This window comes from Cloeon dipterum, chromosome 2, assembly GCF_949628265.1.
Source record: "Cloeon dipterum chromosome 2, ieCloDipt1.1, whole genome shotgun sequence".
NCBI lineage: Eukaryota > Metazoa > Arthropoda > Insecta > Ephemeroptera > Baetidae > Cloeon > Cloeon dipterum.
Window position 1 is genome coordinate 12,021,395 of NC_088787.1, and position 24,458 is coordinate 12,045,852.

At 47.5% G+C, this 24,458-nt stretch overlaps 2 protein-coding genes across 4 annotated transcripts; both read left to right on the forward strand.

The window, feature by feature from the left end:
* The first annotated feature begins 80 nt into the window (after nt 1-80).
* Nucleotides 81-3,912, forward strand: MBD-like (methyl-CpG-binding domain protein 2). Of its 3 annotated transcripts, none has more exons than XM_065480328.1 (5): nt 81-221; nt 2,468-2,592; nt 2,649-2,807; nt 2,872-3,316; nt 3,552-3,912. In XM_065480328.1, the coding sequence occupies exons 2-5, from the start codon at nt 2,477-2,479 to the stop codon at nt 3,639-3,641; spliced, it is 810 nt and encodes a 269-aa protein (XP_065336400.1). In that variant the 5' UTR covers nt 81-221; nt 2,468-2,476; the 3' UTR covers nt 3,642-3,912. The 3 variants fall into 3 exon arrangements, with proteins under 3 accessions (XP_065336400.1, XP_065336399.1, XP_065336401.1); XM_065480327.1 differs by lacking the exon at nt 81-221 and adding an exon at nt 277-2,190 and having other exon boundaries at nt 2,466-2,592; XM_065480329.1 differs by lacking the exon at nt 81-221 and adding an exon at nt 2,198-2,371.
* Nucleotides 3,913-4,377: 465 nt separating this feature from the next.
* LOC135934986 (RNA-binding protein MEX3D) lies at nt 4,378-22,826 on the forward strand. The gene is made up of 2 exons (XM_065477016.1): nt 4,378-4,790; nt 13,925-22,826. The coding sequence occupies exons 1-2, from the start codon at nt 4,535-4,537 to the stop codon at nt 15,061-15,063; spliced, it is 1,395 nt and encodes a 464-aa protein (XP_065333088.1). The 5' UTR covers nt 4,378-4,534; the 3' UTR covers nt 15,064-22,826.
* Nucleotides 22,827-24,458: the final 1,632 nt, after the last annotated feature.

The window sequence follows — 24,458 nt, forward strand, 5'->3', positions numbered from 1 at the left end:
GTGCCTCGCGCATTAAGCGGCCGCGAGCCTCGCTTTGGTTTCAAAAATAAACCGAAAGTAACCAACACGGCAGCCCGCTCGCCTCCTCCCTTGCTCCGTGGACATTGCCAATGGGAATGGGTATGCCAACAATTGGCACAATTGTGCCCACTGCGCTTTTCAACCAAACTCTCTGCTAGTCCGCTTCCGATTCGACAGTTCGTCCCAGCACCAGCGAAATAGTAAATATATATCCATATTATATTCTTTGTTTTATTAGAAATCTTGTCATTGCCACTTTTAACACCAATGGCGCGTGTCTTCGTTCGACAGCGGCCAAAAACACCATCATGTCATCACGACCATTCATCTCATACAATTTTAAGACAAAGAACATTCATAATACATAATTCGACTGCTTGTCGCTTGTCTTATCAGTTTGGAACATTTTCTCCGTCTAAAATCTCAATGAACCGAGTCAGACTGAAACGATGTCAGCTATCATGTTTTCTTATCGATCTGGTCTGGTCGTTCTATGTGTGCGCCCAAAAGGGACTTTTTTGGGCCAGCAAAAGTTAGCATTTTGCTCAGATCAGTATTGAAAATGCGTGTGTGGCTCCGAGCCAGAAAAATGTCAAATCTCGATTTGTCCTTTTCGACCTTGGTTGGGGCCGGATCAATATGCGGCGCGGAGGGTAGGTGCAGAGCAAATCGTCACACGACAGCTACATAAAAAAGCACTCAAATTAAGTAAAAATGGAGCAATTATGTTAGCTCCATGAAATGCCCAGACACCAAACGCAAGATCGGAATTAGAGCAATTTTCTTTTCAACCGCTTTTGCCGATCTAAAATTCTCACCACGACGATGCAGCCAATTGAAAATTTCACCCTCGCTCACTTTTGTGGCTTGTGTTCAATTTTTTTAGCCTGATTCTGCCCCCAATGCGGCGCACAAGTGAATACATAGTGAAAACCCGTAGCACTCTATTACATAAGCGGCTGATTCGTGCCCTGGCGGTCGAGAGGTACTGCCGCTCTGTTCCGCGAGACCACTTTTTGAGCGGTACAACCTGCTTCTAGTGTTTTCCACTTATTTGTTCAAGGCATGTAAATTTGTTAAAAAAAAATACCCCGCCTACTTCTAAAAGACCAGGGACGTGTATGGGCACGGCACGCGCCGCATGCCTATCACGCGCCTGAGACATTAATGATCTCGCAGCAGAATCCATTTTTTAAAATCCATTTGTACAATGCTTTGCCAGTTTATATAAATTTAGAATTATAACAATATCTTATGTATGACCTCGCCAAAAGACAATAAAGATGATGATAATACATCCTCTTCTTCACTTTTGTGAACGTATTATATCATTGCCCCGAGAATGACCAAAGATTAAATTTCAATTTGGCCCATCGCAACTCATGCTGTCTTGTCCACGAGCCCGCCTCGTGTTTTACATCAATTATTATGTGCGTATGTATCTACTGTAACACGCACTTCAAGCACTTTTCCCTTGTGAAGGAAATTTTGACAAAAATTAAACAGGAACTTCTTTCCTTTCACCCAATATGTTGCCGATGACGTTTGTTTAATTTGCATCGAATCATGAGAGCAAAAAGATTTGCTCAACTCGATAGCTAGACGGACAAGCTCTTGCTCTCATGGGTGCCGGAAACGAAAATAAAAAATGGGAATTTTGGTATCCAGGCAGACTGCTTGTCGAGTGAGCGAAACAGCTGGGCTGTGGGTTTTGTTAACACGTAAGATTACTTAAAAGCTCGGTGAATTTACCTTGGAAATTGTTTCTGGACAGCTGCGGCACCTTCTCACTGAGAATTAGGGTCGTGAATGACTTTGTGTGGCCGACTGCGACTGGAGTGGAGACTGCAGACAGTGCCAACAAGGTCAACGTAGGTCAAAATATTAGTGTTTGATTTCACGAATACGCCCCCTTATAGTTTATTCGCTGCCAACATCCAAATTTTCCATCAGATGTGAAATAATTTTTTTGTCGCTGCGAACTTCTTAGAACTTAAAATTAAATTGTTCGATAAGATTTTAAAATTAAATTTATTTGCCATTATTTACACTTTGGAATTTTAAAATGCGTACTTTTAATAAATTTGAATGCACGTTTTTGTGGCAGCACTGATTCAATGTGGCTTCTTTGTTTCGCTTCTGGAACAGCAGTCCGATGAGCAGGATATAGGTGATAATTTGTGCTTTTTGCGCAGCAATTCTCTTACTATGAATTTTTCTTGAATTGAAATGTCCTAGCCAGTAGCCATTGCATTGAATTCAAAGTTTGTTAAACTGGTGTTGGTTTAAATCAGTCGAAAAATCGCACAATGTTATCGCGAATGCATGTAACATAACAACTGTATTGGAGGTAAACAAATGAAGTTTGTGTCAATAATTTATATTTTAAATCGCGTTTGTATCGTGTTTCTTGGTCGGAAACCTAATTTTGAATTAAAATTAACAGGTGCGTACGATGTCAGTTGAGAGAAAGAAATACGACTGTCCGGCGTTACCTAAAGGCTGGCAACGAGAAGAAGTGATCAGGAAATCGGGTCTCTCGGCTGGAAAAGTTGATGTTTATTATTACAGGTTGGTTTTCTAAGACTTGTCAAAGGTTAAAATGTTGATTAATTTATAATTTGCAGCCCGAGTGGAAAAAAGTTCCGAAGCAAGCCTCAACTCGCTCGTTACATCGGGGATGGACTAGACCTGGCCACTTTTGACTTTCGCACCGGCAAAATTAACACCATGTTGAGCAGGAAATCCAGCAAGAAGCACAAGATCGGAGTACCGTATGACTTCAGGTACGTGATAGATGCTGGAAATCAGGACGCCGCATTGGTTGATGGGTTCAATGAATGCTTGCAGTGCGCCTTACGACGCGTCAGCCGGAGGCCGTCGCGAGGCTTTGCAGAGTCAAAACAGAGGCGTGAGGAACGACTCGTCGCTGGTGCCGCCGATAAGACAGACGGCCTCGATTTTCAAGCAGCCCGTGTCTCTGTACAAAAACCAGGAGGGCAAAGTCAAGTCTGACTTGAAACACGGCCCTCAGGAAAAACCGAAACAGCTCTTCTGGGAAAAGCGGCTGGAGGGCCTGAAGGCGTGCGACATCGACGGAAACGAATTCTGCTCGATGGAGCTGCCAAGGGGCTTGAAGCCGGTCGGGCCGTACGTCGCGGACGACACGATCCTGCAGTCGGTCGCCACCGCCCTCCACGTCTCCATGCAGCCAATCACCGGCCAGATCGGCTCCCGATCAGCCCTCGAACGCAACCCCGGCGTCTTCCTCAATCCAGAGCAGCCCCTTGTCCAGGTCACTCTATTTTATAAGCGCGAAATTCATTTCAATTTTGCCTGGAGCCAGCAGTTAATCAAATTGGGAAAGAGTAAGCACGGTTAAACGCAGGATACAACAATCAATTCAGATCCTACTTGCTCTCAACAAAAATTTGGGAAGTATCTTTTTAGTGCTGGCGCTGATAAGACTAGTAGAATTTATTGTGCTCGCTTGTTTGAGGCGTAACACGAGGATTGCTTTGGTGTTGCAGGCTGTGTCGGTGGCTGAGGACGACATAAAGCGGCAGGAGGAGCGAGTGCTGAGTGCCAGGAAGAAGTTGGAGGAAGCCCTTCGTGTGTAGTGTGTCTCGGATCAAATTCTGACCGGCGGCGGACTGGATTGCACTTATTTTGGTGGCGTTTGCATTTCTACACACGGTTTAATTAGCACCCGCGCGCATTTACATGGACTATTCCCTGACAAGAAGTGCCCCCAGATAATTGGAACTGTATTATAATTAATTGTTTCTCGTTCCTCTACTGTGTACTGTAACTTAAATTATTTCAAAATTGTAATTTTGCCTGTCTTTGTATTATTTTGAACAATAAAATCGATCGATGTGACAACACCCAGGCGTTGCGTTTGCAAATTAGCACACATCCTCATTATGAATGTTAGTTCGGCTGCAAAGCTGGCCGGCCGGGGGTGAAGGGTGAGAGTTTGCACTCTCCATTTTGTGGCAGCACCCTCGAGTCGAGCGGCGGCGGCCGAAGACCAACGGCAAGGCGCCGAGCGTCGGCCGTGCGTGCGCGGCGGGCAGACGTAAGAAGACAAGTAGGACCAGGACCAGCGGAGACGCCATGATCGTCCTTTACTCTGGCACCGGGCACGCCCACCCGACGAGCCCTGCTAATGCCACACTCGAGGGGCGTGTCTGAACAAGATGGTGTGCCCACCATCGCGACTGCTGTGCACGCAAAGTCGGCAGTTTGAATTTGGCGCGGCCGGGGCGGCAGCCCCCCCACCACTGCACGAGAGACGTCTGGTGTCGGCCGCGGCCGGGCCGGCCAGTGCCGCTCTCGTCGTCTCGTTCTGCTTTTGCCAGTGTTAGTGAAGCCGGCAGAGCAGCAGCAAGCAGCAGTGCGCACGACCGGTGCAGCAGCTCTCGCACTTGCATACTATCGACCACGAGGGCAGCCCCGAGCAAGCGAGCGAGCACACAGACTTTTATGAACCTGCGCCATCGAGGTTGTGATGCCCGCTTCTGCTAGTCTGTTCCACGAGATGGACCGGAACACCGGCGACCACGGTCTCGAGGACCAGAGAGCCCTGCAGCTTGCCTTCGAGCTCTCCATGCTCGGGTTCAGCTCGCCGCATTCGGCGGTCGAACCGGCCGACCCGATGAACCCGTCGTACGCCGACGACCAGCGCAACAAGAAGAGCCAGAACATGACAGAGTGTGTGCCCGTGCCCAGCAGCGAGCACGTTGCCGAAATCGTCGGAAGACAAGGTGAGTTCGAGCGTACAGTTAGTTTCGACCCTCGTGGTCTGGCAAGTCGCGCTCGCGCGCGTGCAATGGCGGCTCGGCTCGTCCGGCCGGTCCCTCGGTGCACGGCCATGCTTCGGAAAATGCGAGCCGCTCGATAACTCGGGCCGACGCCGACCGCGTCCGCCCTGCAGCCCCTCGGTCGGCGCAGGGGCCGTGGTGCGTTGCCGCTCGAAAAAAATCCGGCTCGAAGGCCGACCACGTGCTCGGACGAGGACGCCGTGCATAGCTGTGGCCCAGCAGTCGCGCCGAATCTCGACGACACTCGACCCACGTGCCCTAGCTGAGTAGCTGTCCAATTTTGCATTAATAATTTGGCGCAGAATTCAAAATCATCAATTTTTTAGGGCATTTCAAAAATTTATTAGAAAAATATTATTATGTACTTGACTATTATTTAGCACACTCTGTTGGTATTTTCCTTATTTTGAAGCAAACGAGGAAAGATTGTTGCTGCATCCGTTTGTGATAGGCCGGGCCGGCAATTAGGCCGGTCTAATCAAGCGTTTCGCGCCTTCGCCATGCCGGCCGGCCGTCCGCGCCGGCCGGTTAGGCGCCGCGCCACAAAGTCTGGCTCACTCGCACGGCTCTGCTCTTGATAAGTCGAAAGGCGAGCCACGCTTATCAATCAAGGCTAAGGCGTGCGCGCGATAAGTGCGAAGAAATGCTTTTATCGCTCGTCGTCGGATCATTTCCTCTCGGACCAATTTGGACGAATTTTCCTGCAAAATAACGAGACCGCGATTTTGTTCCTGTCGGCTGCTGACGCACACTACTTGTCTTGACCCTAGTTGTAAAACTAACGACTACAAATTATGGAACAAACAATCGGACCGATCGATTGCCTCGTTTTATCTCGGTTGATTATTGAATTAAAATGTTGGAACTGAACAGCGTCTCGTTTCGTCACCTCGGCCGCTAACGTGCAATGTTTGCCTGCCTGTGGGGTGGTGGTGGTGGTCGGGGCCGGGACGCGAAAATAGGGAGGAATGTGTGGCAATAATGCAATCGAGTCGGCCGATCAGCCGGCTTTTGGCATAATTCGATTCGATCGAAATGAGAGAAAGCCCGCAAGGCGTCGGTCGCGCGCGCGCTCCGGTCGATGGCAGCCCGACGGCTCGAAAATCGCCAGCCGTGCACACGTTCGGCGGAAAGATGCGGGGTCGGCGCGCACCGAGCCACCCGAATCGATCTGCGGCGCCGACCGACCGACCAACCCTTTGTGCCAACCCTCCATCTTGATAGCGCGCTCCTCGGGGGGAAATCGTGTGCACGTACGAGAGCGAGGCTGCGTACTTGGTACTTGCACGCGTACATTCTCGGCCTGCCGGCCGGCATGCGGTGCGAGCGATCGGCACCACCCCCTGCAACCCCTTGCCGCCCTTGTTTCAGCGACTCGCAGGTCTTTTCAAACTCGAGAGGCCCTCCGCCGCCGCCGCCGCCGCTCGGAATTCGCACGATTCGAGATTGCACAGCCGTGAACACGTGCAGCACAATTTCTCCCTCGCCCCTCCACCCCTTTGCGGTCGATCGAGGTCGATTCAAGCCGACGGCAACTGCCTGCAAAATTCAGTTTTCTTTGTTTTGAAGCGAGCGTCGAACGCATTTGATGAATTGATCGCCGTCGGTCGGCAAATCCGTCGACAAGAGGGAGAAAAGCCTCCCACGCGCTTTCGAGTCTCGAAAATGTCTGAAAAACGTGTATACGCGGTGCCACAAATAGATTGTCACGTCGGGCGGCCGCGGAATTAAAATAAACACCGGGCGAGCGCGCGGCCCGATTATGAATCAAGAGAGATTGATTTTTTTATATTTTCTCTGCTGCGCTCTGCACTGCACCGATGATATCGCCGCATCAGGGGTCAGGGGGGCCTTCCAGCCAGCCTGGGCGAATTCAGTCAGAGGAAGCAACCGACTATTACGCGAGAGTGCGCCGCCGCCGCCGCGCATTTCCTTCCATTCAGCCATGCCTGCTGCTGCATCGCAGCCGCGCGATTTATGGCGTTTGAACGGAAAATGCGTGTGATGGGGCAAAATGGAGCAGCCAGCCGACGCCGTTGAAAGCCCCTCGAAGCATTTCGCAAGAATTGACACATTTCTAACCAAATCTTTATTTCATGATCCAATCAAAGAGTAAAATTCATTGGTTGCGGCTGCATGATTTTTCAATATGAGATTGGGACATTTTTAATTTTCACCCCCCCCCCCCGCACCCACCCAATCGAAGATTAAAATAATCCTGCGCAAATTCAACAGAAGTACGTTTTGTGTTGTTGGTCTGTTAAAGTCGTACTAAAAGTAATAAATCGACTTGTATCGCAACGATGACACACGAAAAGACAAAATATGATTATGCCACAACAGACAAGAGAGGTAAGATGGATTTCCACACACAAGCTATTTCGTTGCAAGCGTGGAAAGTGCTTGTTTTCGAGCAGCGAGACACACTACTTTGTAGCCGAGTGCAGCTGACAATTAACTAGCGAGGAGGGCTGCCCGAAATCGCGCTGCGCACCGTGCCAAACGCATCGCGAGCCGGCCACGTGGTCGCTGAGCACGATTCTGGCTGTGGCTGTGGCGGCAGACGAAGCCAGCCCCTGTGTGTTTGTCGCAGCTCATTGTTTCCAATCGCGGCGCGGCATATTATGCAAGCGCGCTGCACTCGCCGCCATTCAATTCGTTGGGCAGAGAAAGCGAGCGAGCGAAGGACGCTGCGTGCATTCCTATCCCGTGCGAGCGAGCGAGCCCTGTTTTTCCTGTGTTTTGGCCCGATTCAACGACCCTCCACCCTCCACTCGCATTGTGCGCAAAGAAAAGGCTAGGCGGGCGGTATAATATGTGGCAACCGTGCTTCCCTTCCTTGCCTCTGGGCCAGTGCTTCGAACCAACAATAAAACATGCCAGCAAGTGGGAAAATGAGCAAAGCAACGCACAGAAGTCGGCACACGGTGCATAGAGAATGAATTAGTTAAGCAGCACCTTTCAGTGTCAAAAACACGCAATTTCAAATTTTTAAATAATGCATCGCGTGCCTGGGCCGCGTGGGTAATTAATTGATTGATTGACATGGCTTTCAGTGTGTTCACATTTTTTAATCGCCGCCTTCGAATCCATTTTGATCTCGTCTCGTCTCCCGCTCTCTTTCGCATTAATTTGCGCGTCTTTCCTTTTGAAGTGGCTAATTGAGTTGTGTGAGTGTCGCTTTTGTGTTTTAATTGGGCATTATGAGGCGCCCACACTCTCCACGTGTGTAGCGCGGTGCCGAATTTGACACACAAGCGAAGAAATGACGGGTCGAATGTGTAAACAATAGTAAACAAATGAACAGCTGGCCGGCTCGTTAGATTAGATTAGATAATTTATTTGCATTTATACATCAGTACAGTAATTAAGTTACTTTAACACCATCTGAGTATTTACAAATTAGTCAAATTGAAACACACAAAGAAAAATTGAAAACATAAGTTTAAAATATTGAAAATAAAAATTGAAAATTGGCCCTCGCGCGCGTACTTAGCAATGAGTTGCATCTGCACGAACGGCCAGAGCAATTTCTTCTTTTTTATTTTAAACTGATACTAATAATAATAATAATCTTTTATTTGCCTTTTGGCATGCACATAACTCAACACAATAAATAAAAGATTTTCTGGAGGACCGCCCTCTCATCTCACAAGCACACGCAGTCGAATTTGAATTGCTGTTTTGGCATGTTGCAATAATTGATAAATCAGCAATTCAATTTTGTCCTTTGGTCGGTCCCTGGGTCGCGCGGCGGCGGCGGGCAGACGCACGACGCGGCTGCTCTCTCTCTCTCTCTCTCTCTCTCTCTCTCTCTCTCTCTCTCTCTCTCTCTCTCTCTCTCTCTCTCTCTCTCTCTCTCTCTCTCTCTCTCTCTCTCTCTCTCTCTCTCTCTCTCTCTCTCTCTCTCTCTCTCGTGTCGTCCCTGAGAAAAACGGCTGCTCGGGAATAAATTAAACTTAATCATCCGCCTGCTTGCCCCTGCGCCTGCCGAGAAACAAGCGAAAGAAAAGAAAAGCATGTCGGTGGCGGTGGCACGACCAGCGATAGATATTTTTATCCGCACTGCACCACTCTCCCGCTCTTTGCTTTGCTTTGCTTTGCTGTCCGTCGGCCGGTATTTATGCTGAAAATTAAGCGGTGATTCACCCATCCCTTGTTCTCCGCCGCCCGCCGCCGCCGCCGCCGCCTCCTCCTCCTCGGCTCGCTTTCATTGCTTTGCGTGCGTGCGAGAGATTGAAAGAAACAGGAGAATTCCGTGCGTACCTTTTTGGCTTAAAGCAGTCGGATTAGACGATCGTCACTCGTCGTAAACTCATTCCGTCCTCAATTTTCTGTTGCTCCTTCAGCTTCAATTTCAATATTGATTTATTTTTTATAAAAGTAAAACAAAACCCTGTTCCGAGTGTGCCACTAAATTTTGAGATTTTGCCAAACTTAATCTTTCGCAATTAAAGTGAAAAAACGGGAGGAGCAGTGATTGAAAATTTGCTTTTCACGGCCACTCGAGTGATCAAGTCGGTGTCGAGTGGCCGCATTGCAATCGCGTATCCATATCATTTCCTCGAACGAATACGGCTACGGCCGGCGCTAAATAAACAAATAGGAAATTGCGGCGTGCGCGCGGGAAAACAAACAAACAAACAATTTGCCTAGGAAAGTGGAAGGTTGCGGCTCGGCAACGGCGACCCACATGTCGCGATGGGGATTTGCGTCTGGCGGCGCCTGCAGCCTGCACAATGAGCGAGAGGACCCGCAGAATCGGGCCGAAACCCAATCGCCAATCGCAGATCGCAGGCGTTTTGAAGAGCAAGACGGAAAGGCTGAGTTGGAGCCGGCTGGTTGCACCGCCGGCCGCGCGAAAAGTGGAAGCAGGCCGGCCGGCCAGCCCGAGTCCTTACGGGGAGCGATTAACCTTGAAGAACGTCTCGCGTGGTATATCAAGTATCTCCGGCAGCCGCTCTTTTATTGTCTGTGTGTGTGTGTTGCCCTGAAGTGGGTTCTACGCATGCAATCGCGTATCGCGCTCGGTGCTCGGCCGAAAGCCCACAAGCGCTTGCTCGTCGTCGCGCGATTCGCACTGAACGAAACGGAACGGACGGAATCTGCTATTTTCAGCCGCAAAACGTGTCCCTGGCTGCACGGCAACACGTGTTGGCCGGCCGCACGTGATCGGAGGCTAGGGACACGGGCCGCAAACCGCCAGGACGCGACCTCGAGCCAAGGGTGGCGCAACTTCCGACTCGCCACTTTTACTGCATTCTCGCATTTCTCGCCCCTGAGACGCACACTGAATGTTGTTTGAACGAACGAACGCCCGCCGCTGAAAAGTAACGACAGGCGATGAAAGCACGCAGGCCTTGTTAAAAATAGGACACTCGAGATGCTTTTGTGTTAATGTTCATAAAACGCGCACATCTAACTCCAACTCCAGTCTATTTACTATTCCAATTCTATTTATACAATTATTTTTTTAAATAAAGAAAAGCAATTGTTGAAATTATTTTATAACTGCTTTGCGTAATAGAAAAAAATTATAAAACTTTTCAGAGCTTTTTCTGCGATATTTTAATTAGGAAACGAACTGTGTTAATTTTTGCAGGAAATCGGAAAGCTCTTGCTTAATCCTTTCGACTGCTTTCTGTAGACTTGCAAGGATTTGTTAAAAAATTCCAAATCGCCAATTGACAAGCTTTTTTAGTAAACACCCTTTCGAAAGCGTGCGTAGGCTGCAATTCGATCACTCTGTTGGGCTAATCGTATCGTTCCGACTGCTCGTCGTCGGAAGAATGTGGGAATTACGCCAGACCGCCAGAGGAGCCAAAGTGCCGGAACAATGCAGCGTTTATATTGCAATCTTCAAGTACATGAAAAGTTTGACGGCGACAAAGACATAAAAAGGCTGTTCACGCCTTTAAACGCTCTCAATCTGGTTGAAAGTGAAACTGGCGGCATCGCGAATGGCGAAGGATGGCTCGCTCGGCGTAAACACAAGTGCAAACAATCGCTGCGGAGCCAGCAGCCAGAGCACGAGCGGCGAGCTGCCGGCGGTAATTCATTCGCCGCTGGACGACGGTGCACAACGTGGCCGGCCGGCACCAGCAAATCACGGGTGCGCGCGCGTCTAATTTTAACCAGCACCCGTCCTTCAGATTATTCTCAAAGGCCAATGCTGTTTTCATTTGCAATTCACATGCGACGCGTATTGATTTTCCGCCGGTCGGCCAGCCCTAAGGCTGGTCGGCGCAGGCAGAGGAGAAAAATAACAAGAGCGCTTCCGGAGCCAGCCCGCCGAGCCGCCCAGCAGCCCGATCAATTCCAGTTCTCCGGGGCTGGGGCTCACCGGGCACGCTTTTTTTAATAGAATATAGCCGGCCATCTATGGAGTTTTGCCAAATCTGCGGTGGAGAAGGTAAAAAGTTGATTCCTGCGGGAGCCTTCCTCTGGTTAAATGGCCTAGAGTTTGCTGACCCAACGGCGGCACGTTGAAGGGCGATTTTTGTTTCGTCGCCCGCCGGGAAAGTGGCAATTTGCAAGGCCGCGAGAGGGCGAAAGACGAACCCGTACGAAAATGGCCAACTTCCTGCCACGACCTGTCGACGTCGTGAGAACCGCGCGAACTGCTCGGTTTGAATTGAAAACTGAATAATTATCAGCGGCAAAGGGCGAGCGGAGCGGATGGCGGGCGACAATCGGCTCAAATGGACCCTGTGCCGCCGAATCGCCTTGACAGATTTGCTCTCGCCGGTCGGCGGGAGTGGTGGGACGGCCTGGCCTGGCCTGGCCCGGCCACTCGAATTACACCAGCAGTTTCCTGCCGGGCGTGCGTGCCCCAGTGTTTACGGGACGGAAAATGGAGAGAAATTCGCTCTTTCACTCTCGCACCATGACAACAGGAGAGCAGGAGGTCCGCCACGGCTACAGATTGTGTTTCTCCGGCAGTGATCGGGTTTCAGTGGGTGCCGTCGAAAAAAGCGGAGAAAATGCCGAAAAGCGTCTCGCCTCGCGTTGGCCGGGGCCCCGGGGCCGGACCATTGATCGCAATCGCGGTGGCGCACGTGGAAATTTGTTGTTGTCTCGAGGCAGGCAGCCAGCCAGCCAGCGGTGCGTGTGTTTGTGCGGCGGTTTCGTCGCCTCGCCACTTCCCTTTCCGGTTCGCATTAGGACAAATAACGCTGAGGGTTCGCTTCGCCGGCGCCGCGCGCGCACCACATGTCGCCGCGTTGTTTCGATCGATCAGCCGGCCGGCCGGCCGGCGCTTTTCGCGATGAGCGAGTGTCAGCCAGTCAGTCGGTGGCCGCGTGGCCGGCTACGCATCGACTTGACCGAATCTCGGGGCGGAGGCGAAGACACGAGTCTCATTCATTACATAAGGAGCTCGTTTTGCCGCAATTAGCCGGTGACGGGCGGCGAAAATAGAAAAACGGAGGCGTGCGTGCGCCGCTGCCCGCCACACAGATCGACAAGTGATGACAAATGTCGCTAATTTTAATTCGTCCACGGGCTATGTTTGAAATGGGAGAGTGAGCAGTCGTCGCAAATCGCTTGTCTGTCTGTCACGAATGCAATCAGCTGTCGTTCCGGCCCAAGCTGTCTATAATTCACGGGCGTCGCACCTAATTGACCAAGGAAAACCGAAAATCGTGTCCCCGAAAGCTCACAACATGTTGACAAGTGTCGGGAAAGATTGCTCTTCCTTCGTGTCAACCCGATTACGTTTAGTTTTTAGCGAGAAAGAGGAATTTGCGTTGGCCGCACCATCCTTTGGACTTTGGAGTCGAAGCAGTTTTCCACATTTTCCGTATCGCACGACATCGGCAGACTAGCGAGCTGCCAGAGACGGCGGCGGTAAAAGCCATGGGGGATTTTCGAGCCGACTCCCAGCGCTGCTCACGTGACCTCAGAGTGTAAATCGGGAGCACATCGAGAGAGAGAGAGAGAGAGAGACGAGCGCGCTAAGCACACAGAAACACGAAAAATATATGCAATTAAGTCACAGGAAGGAGACAAAAACGTTGGCCACTCGCGCGCGTGTGTGTCGATTATGCCGGGATTCGAGTGTTTTGTCTTTGGGCTGCCGCCGCCGCCGCCGCCGCCGCCGCGGGCAATGAGCCGAGAGGGGCCTGCTCAGTGCTTGGTCGGGCCGGCATCGCGTTGTGTGCATGCGACACCGATCCCCGACTCTATTCTCGGCCCTGATCGGTTCCAATGGAATTTGATTATTTTTAATTTCGAATTTTGAAATGGGAATCGCTGCTGCGAAAGAAACGGCGCCGCCAGTTTTCGACGGAGGTCGGCGGTGCGCCGGCCGGCCGGCCGGCCAGCCGGGGCTCTATTTCGGTCCGCCGACTTTTTCTAATGCATTTGTTTATGGTATGTGCAGCGGCAAATAAGTAGTGCGGCCTCTTGCAGGAGGAAGCAACTTATTTGTGCCTTTACTCGAACACGCAAGTCATGCTTTGCTAAAAAGTGAGAAGAGCGGCCCGACCGACCGACCGACCGACCGGCCGACCAACGGAAAGAGAGACAGCCTTGGACGGATTCTATTCACTTTATTTGCGAATCAATGCGGCCCAAAGGCATAGAAATAGCGCCAGGCTTTATCTCTCCCGCGAGATCGCCGCCGAAATAGTGGCGGCAGCGGCGGCGGCGGCGAACAATCGCAAATTCTTCTGCTTCCAACCCATTCTCGCGTGCACAATTTCTAGATCGCCCCGAAGCTGCACATTGTTGCCGTTCAATTGTTGGCCAGCAATTACACTCTCGTTTCACCTTTTTTCCCCATTTTCAGCCTGGCCAGCGAAAATTGGCTCGCGGCTCTATTTGCGCGTTTCGTGTCGATTGCGTCGTTCCGAGCAAAGAGCTGTGATCGGAAGCAGAGTGAAAATCGTCGATGAAACCGAAACGCTGTTCATTTTGACTCTTGCCTGCTTCCTGGAGGAAAAAATGGACTCTCTTGCTGTTTGTTCGGAAAAAAGCTGCCGTGGCAATTCGGTTGTTGCTGTTAAAATTGTTCGATGTGTTGCTGTTTTAATTTGCACGTGGCTAACAGAGGTTGCTTTTGGTTTGTGTTGCAGGGTGCAAGATCAAGGCGCTGCGTGCCAAGACCAACACGTACATCAAGACGCCGGTGCGCGGCGAGGAGCCCGTGTTCGTGGTGACGGGCCGCAAGGAGGACGTGACGAAGGCGAAGCGCGAGATCCTGTCGGCGGCCGAGCACTTTTCGCAGATCCGCGCGAGCCGCAAGTCGAGCACGCTGGCCAACCTGACGGCGTCGGCGGCCGGCCTGGCGGCGGCGCCCAACAGCATGCCCGGCCACGTGACGATCCAGGTGCGCGTGCCGTACCGCGTGGTGGGCCTGGTGGTGGGGCCCAAGGGGGCCACGATCAAGCGCATCCAGCACCAGACGCACACGTACATCGTGACGCCGTCGCGCGACAAGGACCCCGTGTTCGAGGTGACCGGCCTGCCCGAGAGCGTGGAGGCGGCGAGACGCGAGATCGAAGCGCACATCGCCATGCGCACCGGCGCCGGCGGCGGCCTGCACGACGGCTCGGACGGCGGCCCCGCGTCGGCGCAGCCGCCGCTCGACGATGACATGATGAACACCATCCTGAAGAACGGACTGAACGCGCTGTCGACGTGCTTCGCCGACGTCGCGCCGTCGGTGCACTCTTCGTCGGCAACGGTGCTGCAGCCGCCGCCGGCCTACTTCCGGCCCGAGGTGGCGCCGTTCTCGTCGTGCTCGAGCTCAAGTTCGACCTCATCGACGTCGCGCCTCGCCGAGCTCACCGGCTCCATGTGGAGCGGCAGCCACGACGAGGGCCTCGGCGAGTCGCCTTCGCTCGACAGCGCCGTCTCCATCTGGAGCGACGTCAAGCTGCCGTCGCTGATGAGCGGCACCTCTGCCGCCGCCGCCGCCCTCAACGGCATCTCGACAGCTCTCAACGGCGGCGGCGCCGTCCAGGGGCTGCTCGGACGCGTGTCCTCGTCGGAGCCGCTGGCGCTGTCCGCCTCGCCCACCGACTCGATCGGCTCGCTGTCGTCGGGCGGCGCCGGTGGGCGTCGCGACTGCGTCGTCTGCGGCGACAAGGAGGTCGCGGCCGCGCTCGTGCCCTGCGGCCACAACCTCTTCTGCTTCGACTGCGCCGAGCAGGCCAGGGATTGTCCCCAGTGCCACCATCCGGTAATGCAGGCCATCCGCATCTTCTCCTAAGCCCCTCTCTCACCCGCACACCCTCGCCTCACCCCCGCAGACTCTCACCAACACACACACACACACACACAACGAAGCAAGCAACCCCGGACGACCGACCGACCGACCGCCCATTCAAGCCCTTCTACTCTCTCGTTCGTCGGTGAAGCAAGATGATGATTTTTTACAATACGCTTTTTAATTGAGGATTTATACATATATTTGATTCTATTATCTTTGCTACGATTATTAATTCTATATATCTGATTAATATTATGAAAATGTAGCTAGCGATAAGTTCTCATGTAAGTTGGCAGGATGCACTTCTCTATTTTGCACACGGACCAGACGAACAAACTGAATTCGAGAATTTTTTTCAATATAAAACGTACAGAGAACCCCGCCATCTGGTGTGTTTGTTTTTTTACGTTATTCGCTGCCTGTTGTTTATATTGATGCGTTGAAGAGTGCACATAATTGTGTCTGGCTATAAAGACTGTGCCGTCAGCGGGGGTGCGAGCCACCCCCGGTCGAGACGCAGCCCTCGGCCGGCCGGACGGACGGACACACTCGCTAGTAAGTGATGCCCCTGTTCTCCCGTACGAATACACATAATTATACAACATATTATATTATATACATAAAAATATAACTCTCCTCCGTACGTAGCTGACCTGAAATGAGACACACACACCCCTCACCCCCACACAACACACACTCACACCCTGCGATGTAAGACTTTAGAGAGCAGTATTATCAGCAACAAGAAACAACAATTGATCGGTTAACAAATTTTACGAGCATCCGATTGTTATCTCACCGAAGAGTAAATGATAGCGAAACTCAACAATGTGTACATATTTTCATTGACTCTTATTGATTGATTCTCTCGATATTTTAAAAGCGTATATCTATCTATATTAGAGCGGAAATACTATTAAATTTGAAATTCGACCAGTTTGCGCGCGCCACTCCTATCTCGATCTGTACTCTATATCTCTATTTACTAAGCTCTATCTGAAAAAAATAATATCTGCCGACTCGGCCGAGCCCCCGCCCCGCGAATTCCGTAGTCAAAGACAAAAAAAAAAGAGAAAGTAATTATTATCAAATTATCCGGAAGACATTTGAACGAACCAAACTATAGAACGCAGCATTCAGGGCTGTGATTCCACGTAACTGCCATTTGGGGGGCTACACAATACACAACTTTGGTTCTCCAAGCTGGACGAGAGTGCAAGATATAGTAAAAATGAGCGATTCCCCATATTTTTGCTTACCGATAGTGTAAACATATATATGCGTGCATGTGCAACCAAATAATGCGCGGACACATAGACGATAGCAGAAACAAAGCAAAATAAAGGCGAACAATATATTTTGGCGCATGAAAAACTCGGCGGAAAACCCACTCTTGTCAGACACACACACTCTCTCTCTCTCACACACACACACACACACAAAACAGACGGATGATACGACGACGACGACTCTGAAAAAATAAATTATTGCATATATCTATATTATACATGATAGAGAGTAATAAAAATAATTGCAGGGATATAGCTAACGATGATGAGAAGGGGACAAAAGCAAGCAAGCGCGAGACCCCGGTGACAAACACAGACTCTCTCTTGTATATCTACACTCTCATACGGATTCTGCAGTGAAAATAATTAAATACGCCATTCCTCTCGTTATTTATGATACAACATTAGCATAACTTAAGGCAAATTAAAACATATCCCTTGTTAGCTAGGCGCAAAAAAGGTAAATTAAGGCGGTGGTGAAAGAAAGAAAAGATTGACGATGATTTGTTACATTTGTGAATTTATGCTGATGAAATTGAATGACCTAAAAAGAGATACAAGTTTATCTATCAACTATTTATTCTGTTTTTGTGATATATAAATTTACGTAGCCGTAAGAGAGCATTGATTGACGCGCAGATTTGATGATTATTTTGATAGTTGCCCTGCTCTGATTGTTCGTTCGTTCGTTCGTTCGCACGATTTCTCGCGAGTTTGCTTCGTTTATTTGCCTATGTTATAATTAGTTAAGACCTAATTTATATAAAAATATTTATATATATAGATACATATATATAACGATCGAAGAAAGAGAGAATACCAAATACAGTCAGCTAATTTATTAATTTATTTTTTGTGTCATTCTTAGTATTTTTCTAATATCTATAAATTTAGAGTCATCACATTGACGCAGAAATCACACACACTCACTCACTCACTCACACACTATGTAAATTGACACACCCTTACACACAGACATTTCTCCATCTCACGTACACACACACACACACACTCAAGAACAAAAGACACTTTTGCTGAATAGAGCAAAACGGAAACCCGAAACTCAAAATGTGCAAAGAACAGCATGGCCGCCTGGAGGCCCGTGTCTCCTTAAACGCGCCTCCCCTGAGATGACAGACAGTGTTTACTATATGTATTTTGCGACTTCTATTTACATGGAAAAGTGGAGAAAAGCATGATGAAAAAATAGCATAAATTATACACGGATAATATATGCCGCTGCCGTATTGTTCGTTTTTTTTCATTATTGTTTGTGTTCATGATCATTGTTATTGCTCAATGAGGATTATTCGGTGCAACAAACTTGCAATAAGATAGAAACTAACCGTTAATACTCCTCGAATCTCATAGGATTGTAATGGAAAAGCTGCTTTTTGTCTCTCTCGTAGTAAGTGTCCGACGATGGGAAAAAAATCAATAAAATGTGTACCGGACAAACGGACGCGCAGCAGCAGCAGACGAAACCAATAAATTTATACTTTGACCGTTCGGAGAATTTCTAAAAGCGAATGAGCAAACGAGATGGATCGAAGCATAAAAAAGATAAAATATGTCATTTTAGTGTGTGCCACAGCGGCTAATCAAGCTGACTCTCAATTCGGCTAGCCGCATCGTGCCTATTTCTCGTCGAGCAGAATATTTTATTACTTTTGTGTGCTAATATAAATGACGAAACTCAAAAGTAATAAGGATAAAAAAGCAACCCTTTATATTTTTTTCTATGATAATGATGATAAAAATGTATTTTTTATTTTTTACACATTGAAGATCTACATAATAAAGGTATTCTATAATTAAGGTATGCATATGCATATATATGTGTGTTTTTCCAACAACTGATTGTGTATGATGAAAGAAGAAACAATTAAAACAACCAAAATAATATATATGGTATTTGCGCAGTTTTTTAACGAGCGGAAACATGTATGAACATGCGATGTCTCCCACCTTAAGTTTGCACAATATTTATATATGAAGAGTGAAACAAACATTACACGTAAATAATTTAAATACGAGATTTTAAAAGTGACAAACAACCTAGAGTTGAAGTAAGTTTTTCTATTTTAAAATATGATACATATTTATGCAATAGCCCGGCCGGGGGGGCGGCTGCCCGACCGCCCCCGCGCCGACTCGTATATGAAAGTGAAGATCTAGTATAATTATCAGATGATTGTAGTTCTTTATTAATGGCAAAATAAATAAATAAATGAAAAAGAGAAATAAAAACACTTGTAAATCGTAAGTCTGTTATTTTTTAATGTTCTCTCTCTCTCTCAATCTCACTCTATATCTTGAATTTACCATACGAAAGCTAATTAATTAATTATGGAATAATCTGTCACATGTGACACGTACGTAGCCAGCCTCTCTCTCGCTGCTCGAGTAAAATCCACTTTGTATGCGTGTGTGTATATATACATAATAAAATAATAAAACGAGCCACTCTTTATTACAAGTAAAAATTAACAAATAACGCTGAGGCAGAAGCAAAAGCAGCTCACGCATCTCCTTGTGTATCATCTTGGGTGCATTGAATTCTTATCAGAAAGCTCCGGAGCGAATGGTAGTGAGGAAATTTGAGTTTCTCGAGGCCTAAACGCAGAGCAGCAAGCAATTCATTCCCGCGGGAGGTGCCTGGTTCGCCTTCCCGCATTTCCTCGGGCGGCGGGTGCAGTTTTTCAAAAAAAATCACCCGCCGGCCCGGCCGCGCTTTTTCCTTTGTCGCAAATTCGTCTCACCGTACTCCGATAACACGATCCGAGAGCTTCGTTATTAAATTTGTGGTGTAGCGCGAAATGTTTGATTGAATTGAACGCCGGTAATGAAATTGCCGCCGCGTGGTGCCCGCCCGGCCGGGGCGCGATTGGCCCGGCCGCACTCCCGGTCTAGATGTTAAAATCTCAACTTTCCTGCTTTTGCCGATCGCCAAACGAACCAAGTCTGCCAACCAAACAGGCCTAATGGGAGTCGGCCGGCCGGCCAATTTGCCACCTGGCACGCGCACCCCCCGGTTTTTCGACCACCCACCCTCCCACCCGCTTTGTAAAAGAAAAATTGCGTATAGTGCTTGATTGAGGAAAAATATCGCTGCTAATCTCTCACTCGCATACACATAGCAATACAATCACGCATAATATGATCAAATAATTATCAAATAAAAAGAGAAGAAAAATTAAATTTAAATGAATTTAAGATTATAACGAGAAAAGCAGACGTACGCGTAGTTGATATATCTAATAAGAGAAAACGCGCTCGTGGACACTTTGAACTCTGGCGGCCGTAAAATACGCGCGCGCTCGCGAGCTTCTATTCAATGAAGGGTTTGAAGTGCTTGAACGCCATGAGACGCAAATACACACACATGTTATATATAAATATATATTATACACACACACACACACTCACGAAAGTAGATGATGATTTTTTCACTGAAAATGCAGGTATCCAAAACATGTAATTGTAAGTGATGAAAAACTCTTAGACGACGCGAGTCCCAATTTCCAGACATATGCAAATTATAAAGACTTAAAACACTCACACGCAAGATACGCAAGCGCAAAATCGACTTGTTCAATGCTGTTAATTTTTCCGAGCAAATGACTTTTCAATTGGGCATTTCTTTTTCCTTTTTTATTTTTCCCCCACCGCAAATTGTGCTATACGTGTGTACGTGTACTACATTCCCTTTGGAAATCTGCCGCGAATTTTTGTGTCTAATTTATGTAAGAAAAGGAGGGTTGAAAATGCGAAGCAAAAACACACACGATGTGCACCTCAAAAGTATTTTTCTCGACACACACACACACACTCTACTCGAAATCTCGATTCCCCGTGTTTGTTGTTTGATGAATTTACGACACTACTACTACTACGAAATGTAACAATATTGAAAGAATTGTAGACGTTTTTAATATCGATTCATATATTTTCTCATAATTTTTCTATAACTCTAGCTGTAATTCGTGTAAATTCGTTGTTTGCAATTGAAGGCAGTGGCAGAAGTTGTCGGAAGCGAAGGGTCGGAGCATTTGAACTCTATACGAAATTTTCCTGTCCTCCAAAATAAAACGAAATCCAATCGAAAGACTTGAATGAAAATGAGAGTAATAATTAATTTTTGCAATTTGATAAAAACTAACCTGCTGACGAAGGCTGCGAAATCGGAACAAATTTAAATATAAAACGTACGTACTTGCTCTGAAAGCAGTACGAAACTCCAAAATCTGTGTGTGCGAAGAAGACAGAGAAATCGTAAAATTGCTCCAGTCATTTTGAGGATAATTTTTGTGTTGCATGTTTGAATGTTTAGTAGCGTATTCGATTGTGATAAGACCGAAAAAAAAATATAAAAACAGACCCACACGCAGACACACACACACACATACCTAATTAAGTAATTTATTAATTACGAACCAGTCTACTTGCTCAACGCCATACCTCCCAAGAACCTATATTTTAACATTTGTTACGTGTCCTGCCAAGTGATATATCTCCCGCTTTGTATTTGAGAAAAGAAGAAAGGAAACAAACACGGATCAATTGCACAAGCGGTACGCGCAAGATACTCAATTAAATATGAACGCTAAAAAATAAACGGTTTGTGTGGACCCCGTTTGCGGTTACTCCCAAAACGATGCCTACTTTAATGCAATAAAGAGACATCTTTTGCAAAACCGAGAATACTCCCCCCCCACCCCTTTGAACACTCACTCACTTGCACCCCCGATTGCTTGTCACACAGTCGCACGGTGCGGCGCGGTGCGTCACTCTTTTTATCCAGTCCATTCGTGTTTGCGTTGGATAAAACATTAAAATGGCTCAAAAATGTGATTGTGTCACCGCCGCACCCCCTTCACGGTCACCGACCTCCCGCAGACCCCCGGAAATTGCGTTCAGCGATTCGATGAAGCGAGCCAAAAGGCGCAGGGGTCCGAAATAAAAACGATACTAAAAGCCAGAAACTAAAGGCAACCCTTTTTTCGGCCTGCTAAGACAGAACGAAAACCAGAAAGTGCCAATATTTGCGCCCCCAAAACCACACACTGACTCACAATGCTTGTACTCTACACACACACACACACACACACACATACACACACCGACGTAGCGATAAGCTAAGCGTAAGCAGAGTAAGGCCCGGTGCCTTTGAACGCGTTCATCGAATTTGCATCAAAAGCAGCCCGGCCCCCCCAACTAAATGTATATCTCCCGGCAGAGCTTTTACTTTTGATAACAAGAGGTACTTTCGACTGCGCTGCATCGAAATTTTCTATCAAACAACCAGAGAAACTCGAAAACGAGGGCAGCATTATTTAATTGCGTATCTGAGTGCAAGAGTCAAGTGGAAAACGAATGCGTTCCATTTCTATTTATTAGCAGCAGCAGCAGTTTTAAATAATGTGTGTGTTTACACGTATAAATTTTTGAGTGTGATTGTGCGTACGATAATCTCAACCCTGCTGCATGTGTATTTATCTACATCGTGCGGGAAAAGATTGAAATTAAATTAAATTGAAAAAGAAAGTAAAAAAACAATTGGAGACTCGATGAGGCAAATTCGAAAAGTGGGCTCATGCTTGAAATTTGTTGATGATTTGTTCATTTAAATTTGTTGACACTTGCGTTGCAAAACCGACTAAAGGAACAACCGAAAATGCTAAGCAAGTATCCAGGAGACGGCACTTAAAATGAAAAAAAACAATGTGAAGCGGAAAAGCAAAGCACACGATACAAAAGTTATTTGGATGACAATGAGTGTTACCTCATAGCACTGCCATACGTTTATGTACATTTAAAAATAGACACAGAAAGAGAGTACTAATTATTTAATTTAAGCTCTAAGTGAACACAGTGAAAGGAGTTTTTAAACCTACTCGGCAACACACACACACACACGACTTGTTTGTACATGCGAAGAGAAAAATAAAAGTGAATGAAAACAGCGCCTGCTTCGGATGATTTTTGCTCAGCACCCGTTTGCGATCCATTCGATTCGTTTTGTTGTGAATAATCGCTGCGCGCGGCCTCTGCGATTATGAATTGAATTGAAAATTCGTTTGCATTGTTTATCAAGTGTATACATTCAAGCGGCTTACGTTGCTCGTGCAAAAGTGTTTTTTATAATATACATATATAATTATATTTTGTAAAACGGATATGTGTTGTCGCCACACGTGCGCGTGCGCTCGTCGCTTTTTTCAATTGATGTGGATTTTTTAGCAGATGCTCATCGAAGACGAAATGGAACGTGAAAATCCGCTCTCTGACAGTGAGCATCGAACAAAATAAGAGAATTTTGGAGTCTAATTACAGACTGAGAGTTTTTTCATGTTTGTCCACTGATTGTATAATGAGAAAAATTATAAATTGTAAGGCAGAGGAGCAATGATTATGAGATTATTGTCAATATTCTTTCATATAATAAAACAGTTCAAAATATACTCAGCATAACCAACCGAGTCTTTTTCCACCTCGAATTTCCCCTGCGTCGAGAGAGGAGCAAAATTGAATGCGGACAACAAAGAATCAAAAATTAAATCATTTGAATTTTGCGTCGTTTTCTAGCATATATTATAATTGAAAGGCCAACCTTTGCACCATTGCAGTTTAAGAATAGAAAATAATACCCAGAGCTTTGTATTCGCAGCTTGCGGGCGGAAGAGAAGATTAACTTTTGTACCGAATGCGCAATAATTGGCTTATTGCGTGAATTTGAGCAGAAATATATGCGACGCGTGTCAAATGCAAAGGTACACACGCGCGCGCTGCTATACAGCTTCCTGTTGCTGCACATTTAAAAGGCGATCACGCGCTGGACCAACAAAGAAGCGCGTCGGCCGACAATGGGGAAAATCATCGCACATGCACGTTCATTCAGTCGAGTCCATCGGTGCTGGGAAGCAAGCCTCTAGTCTAGTTTGTTGTCGAGGAAGCAAGATTTATGCTGTGCCGGGCGAGCAAAAGGGACGGCCAACACCTTTTTACCTGCGCGCAGCAAAAAGAGAGGAAGCATGATGTACCCAGGTCGGCCGCGGGAAAAGCAGCTGCCGCGCGAGAGAGAGAGAGAGAGAGAGAGAGAGAGAGAGAGAGAGAGAGGCCTGGCCCGTCTTGTCTTGTCGGAGCCAAGACGCTAGCACGCGGCAAGCAGATGGTGATTTCGTTTTAATGCACACGCACCCGGTCAAAGCAGGCCTTTTAATCAGCGCCGCGAGCAGATCATTCAATTTCTTCAGCTTGCCTCGCAGCGCGCCGTCTAGATTCGTGGATTTGATGTATTCAAAGGGTTTAAAAAGATTCACACTGCAAGCTCAAGGTCGTCGGTATATGACACTTTCCCACGCTGCGCTGCTCCTGATGTGGAAGATTCACCTAACCAGTTTCCACTCTCCAAAAGAACTTTTTTCTTCAAGCAAAAAATCCAGACAGAACCTAAAGAAATTTCAAATCAAACGTTAGTTTTTGACAGAATTCGCACAAGGCCAAATTAAAGTTGTGAGGATTGGAAAATCAAAACTTTTGATGTTAAAGACCGTCTTTGACGAAGTTTCTGAGCAGTGAGCACACACCAATCGATTCTTGACGGTCGAATTAGCTAAATTGGATATTTTTTCCGACCAAAAAGTGAAGCGCGACGAAGAACTTTTTTCCCGCCAAGACAATATGAATGCGAGAAGTGCGCATGCGTCAGAGCTGGCTGGATCTGACAAAAAATTCATTCGTGCAGGCGGTCTCTCTGCAAGTAATGCTCAAACCAGCTCTGACACGCATGCGCACTTCTCGTATTCATATTGTTTCGGCGGGAAAAAAAGGTGGCACGTCGCACCGCACTTTTTGGTCGGAAAAATATCCCCTTTATCCATCGACCCTCAAGAATCGATTGGTGTTCTCAGAAACTTCGTCAAAGACGGTCTTTAAATCAAAGGTTAGTTTTAGACGGAATTCAATTCAAATTCATTTATTTGACTTTCAGCATGGTAATACTTTCTTCTCACAATATATTCCATCTGATTGCAAATCACAAACACAATATATACAAAAGAAAAATAGACATTCAACAATATCGTGAGTTTTTGACTTAAGAGA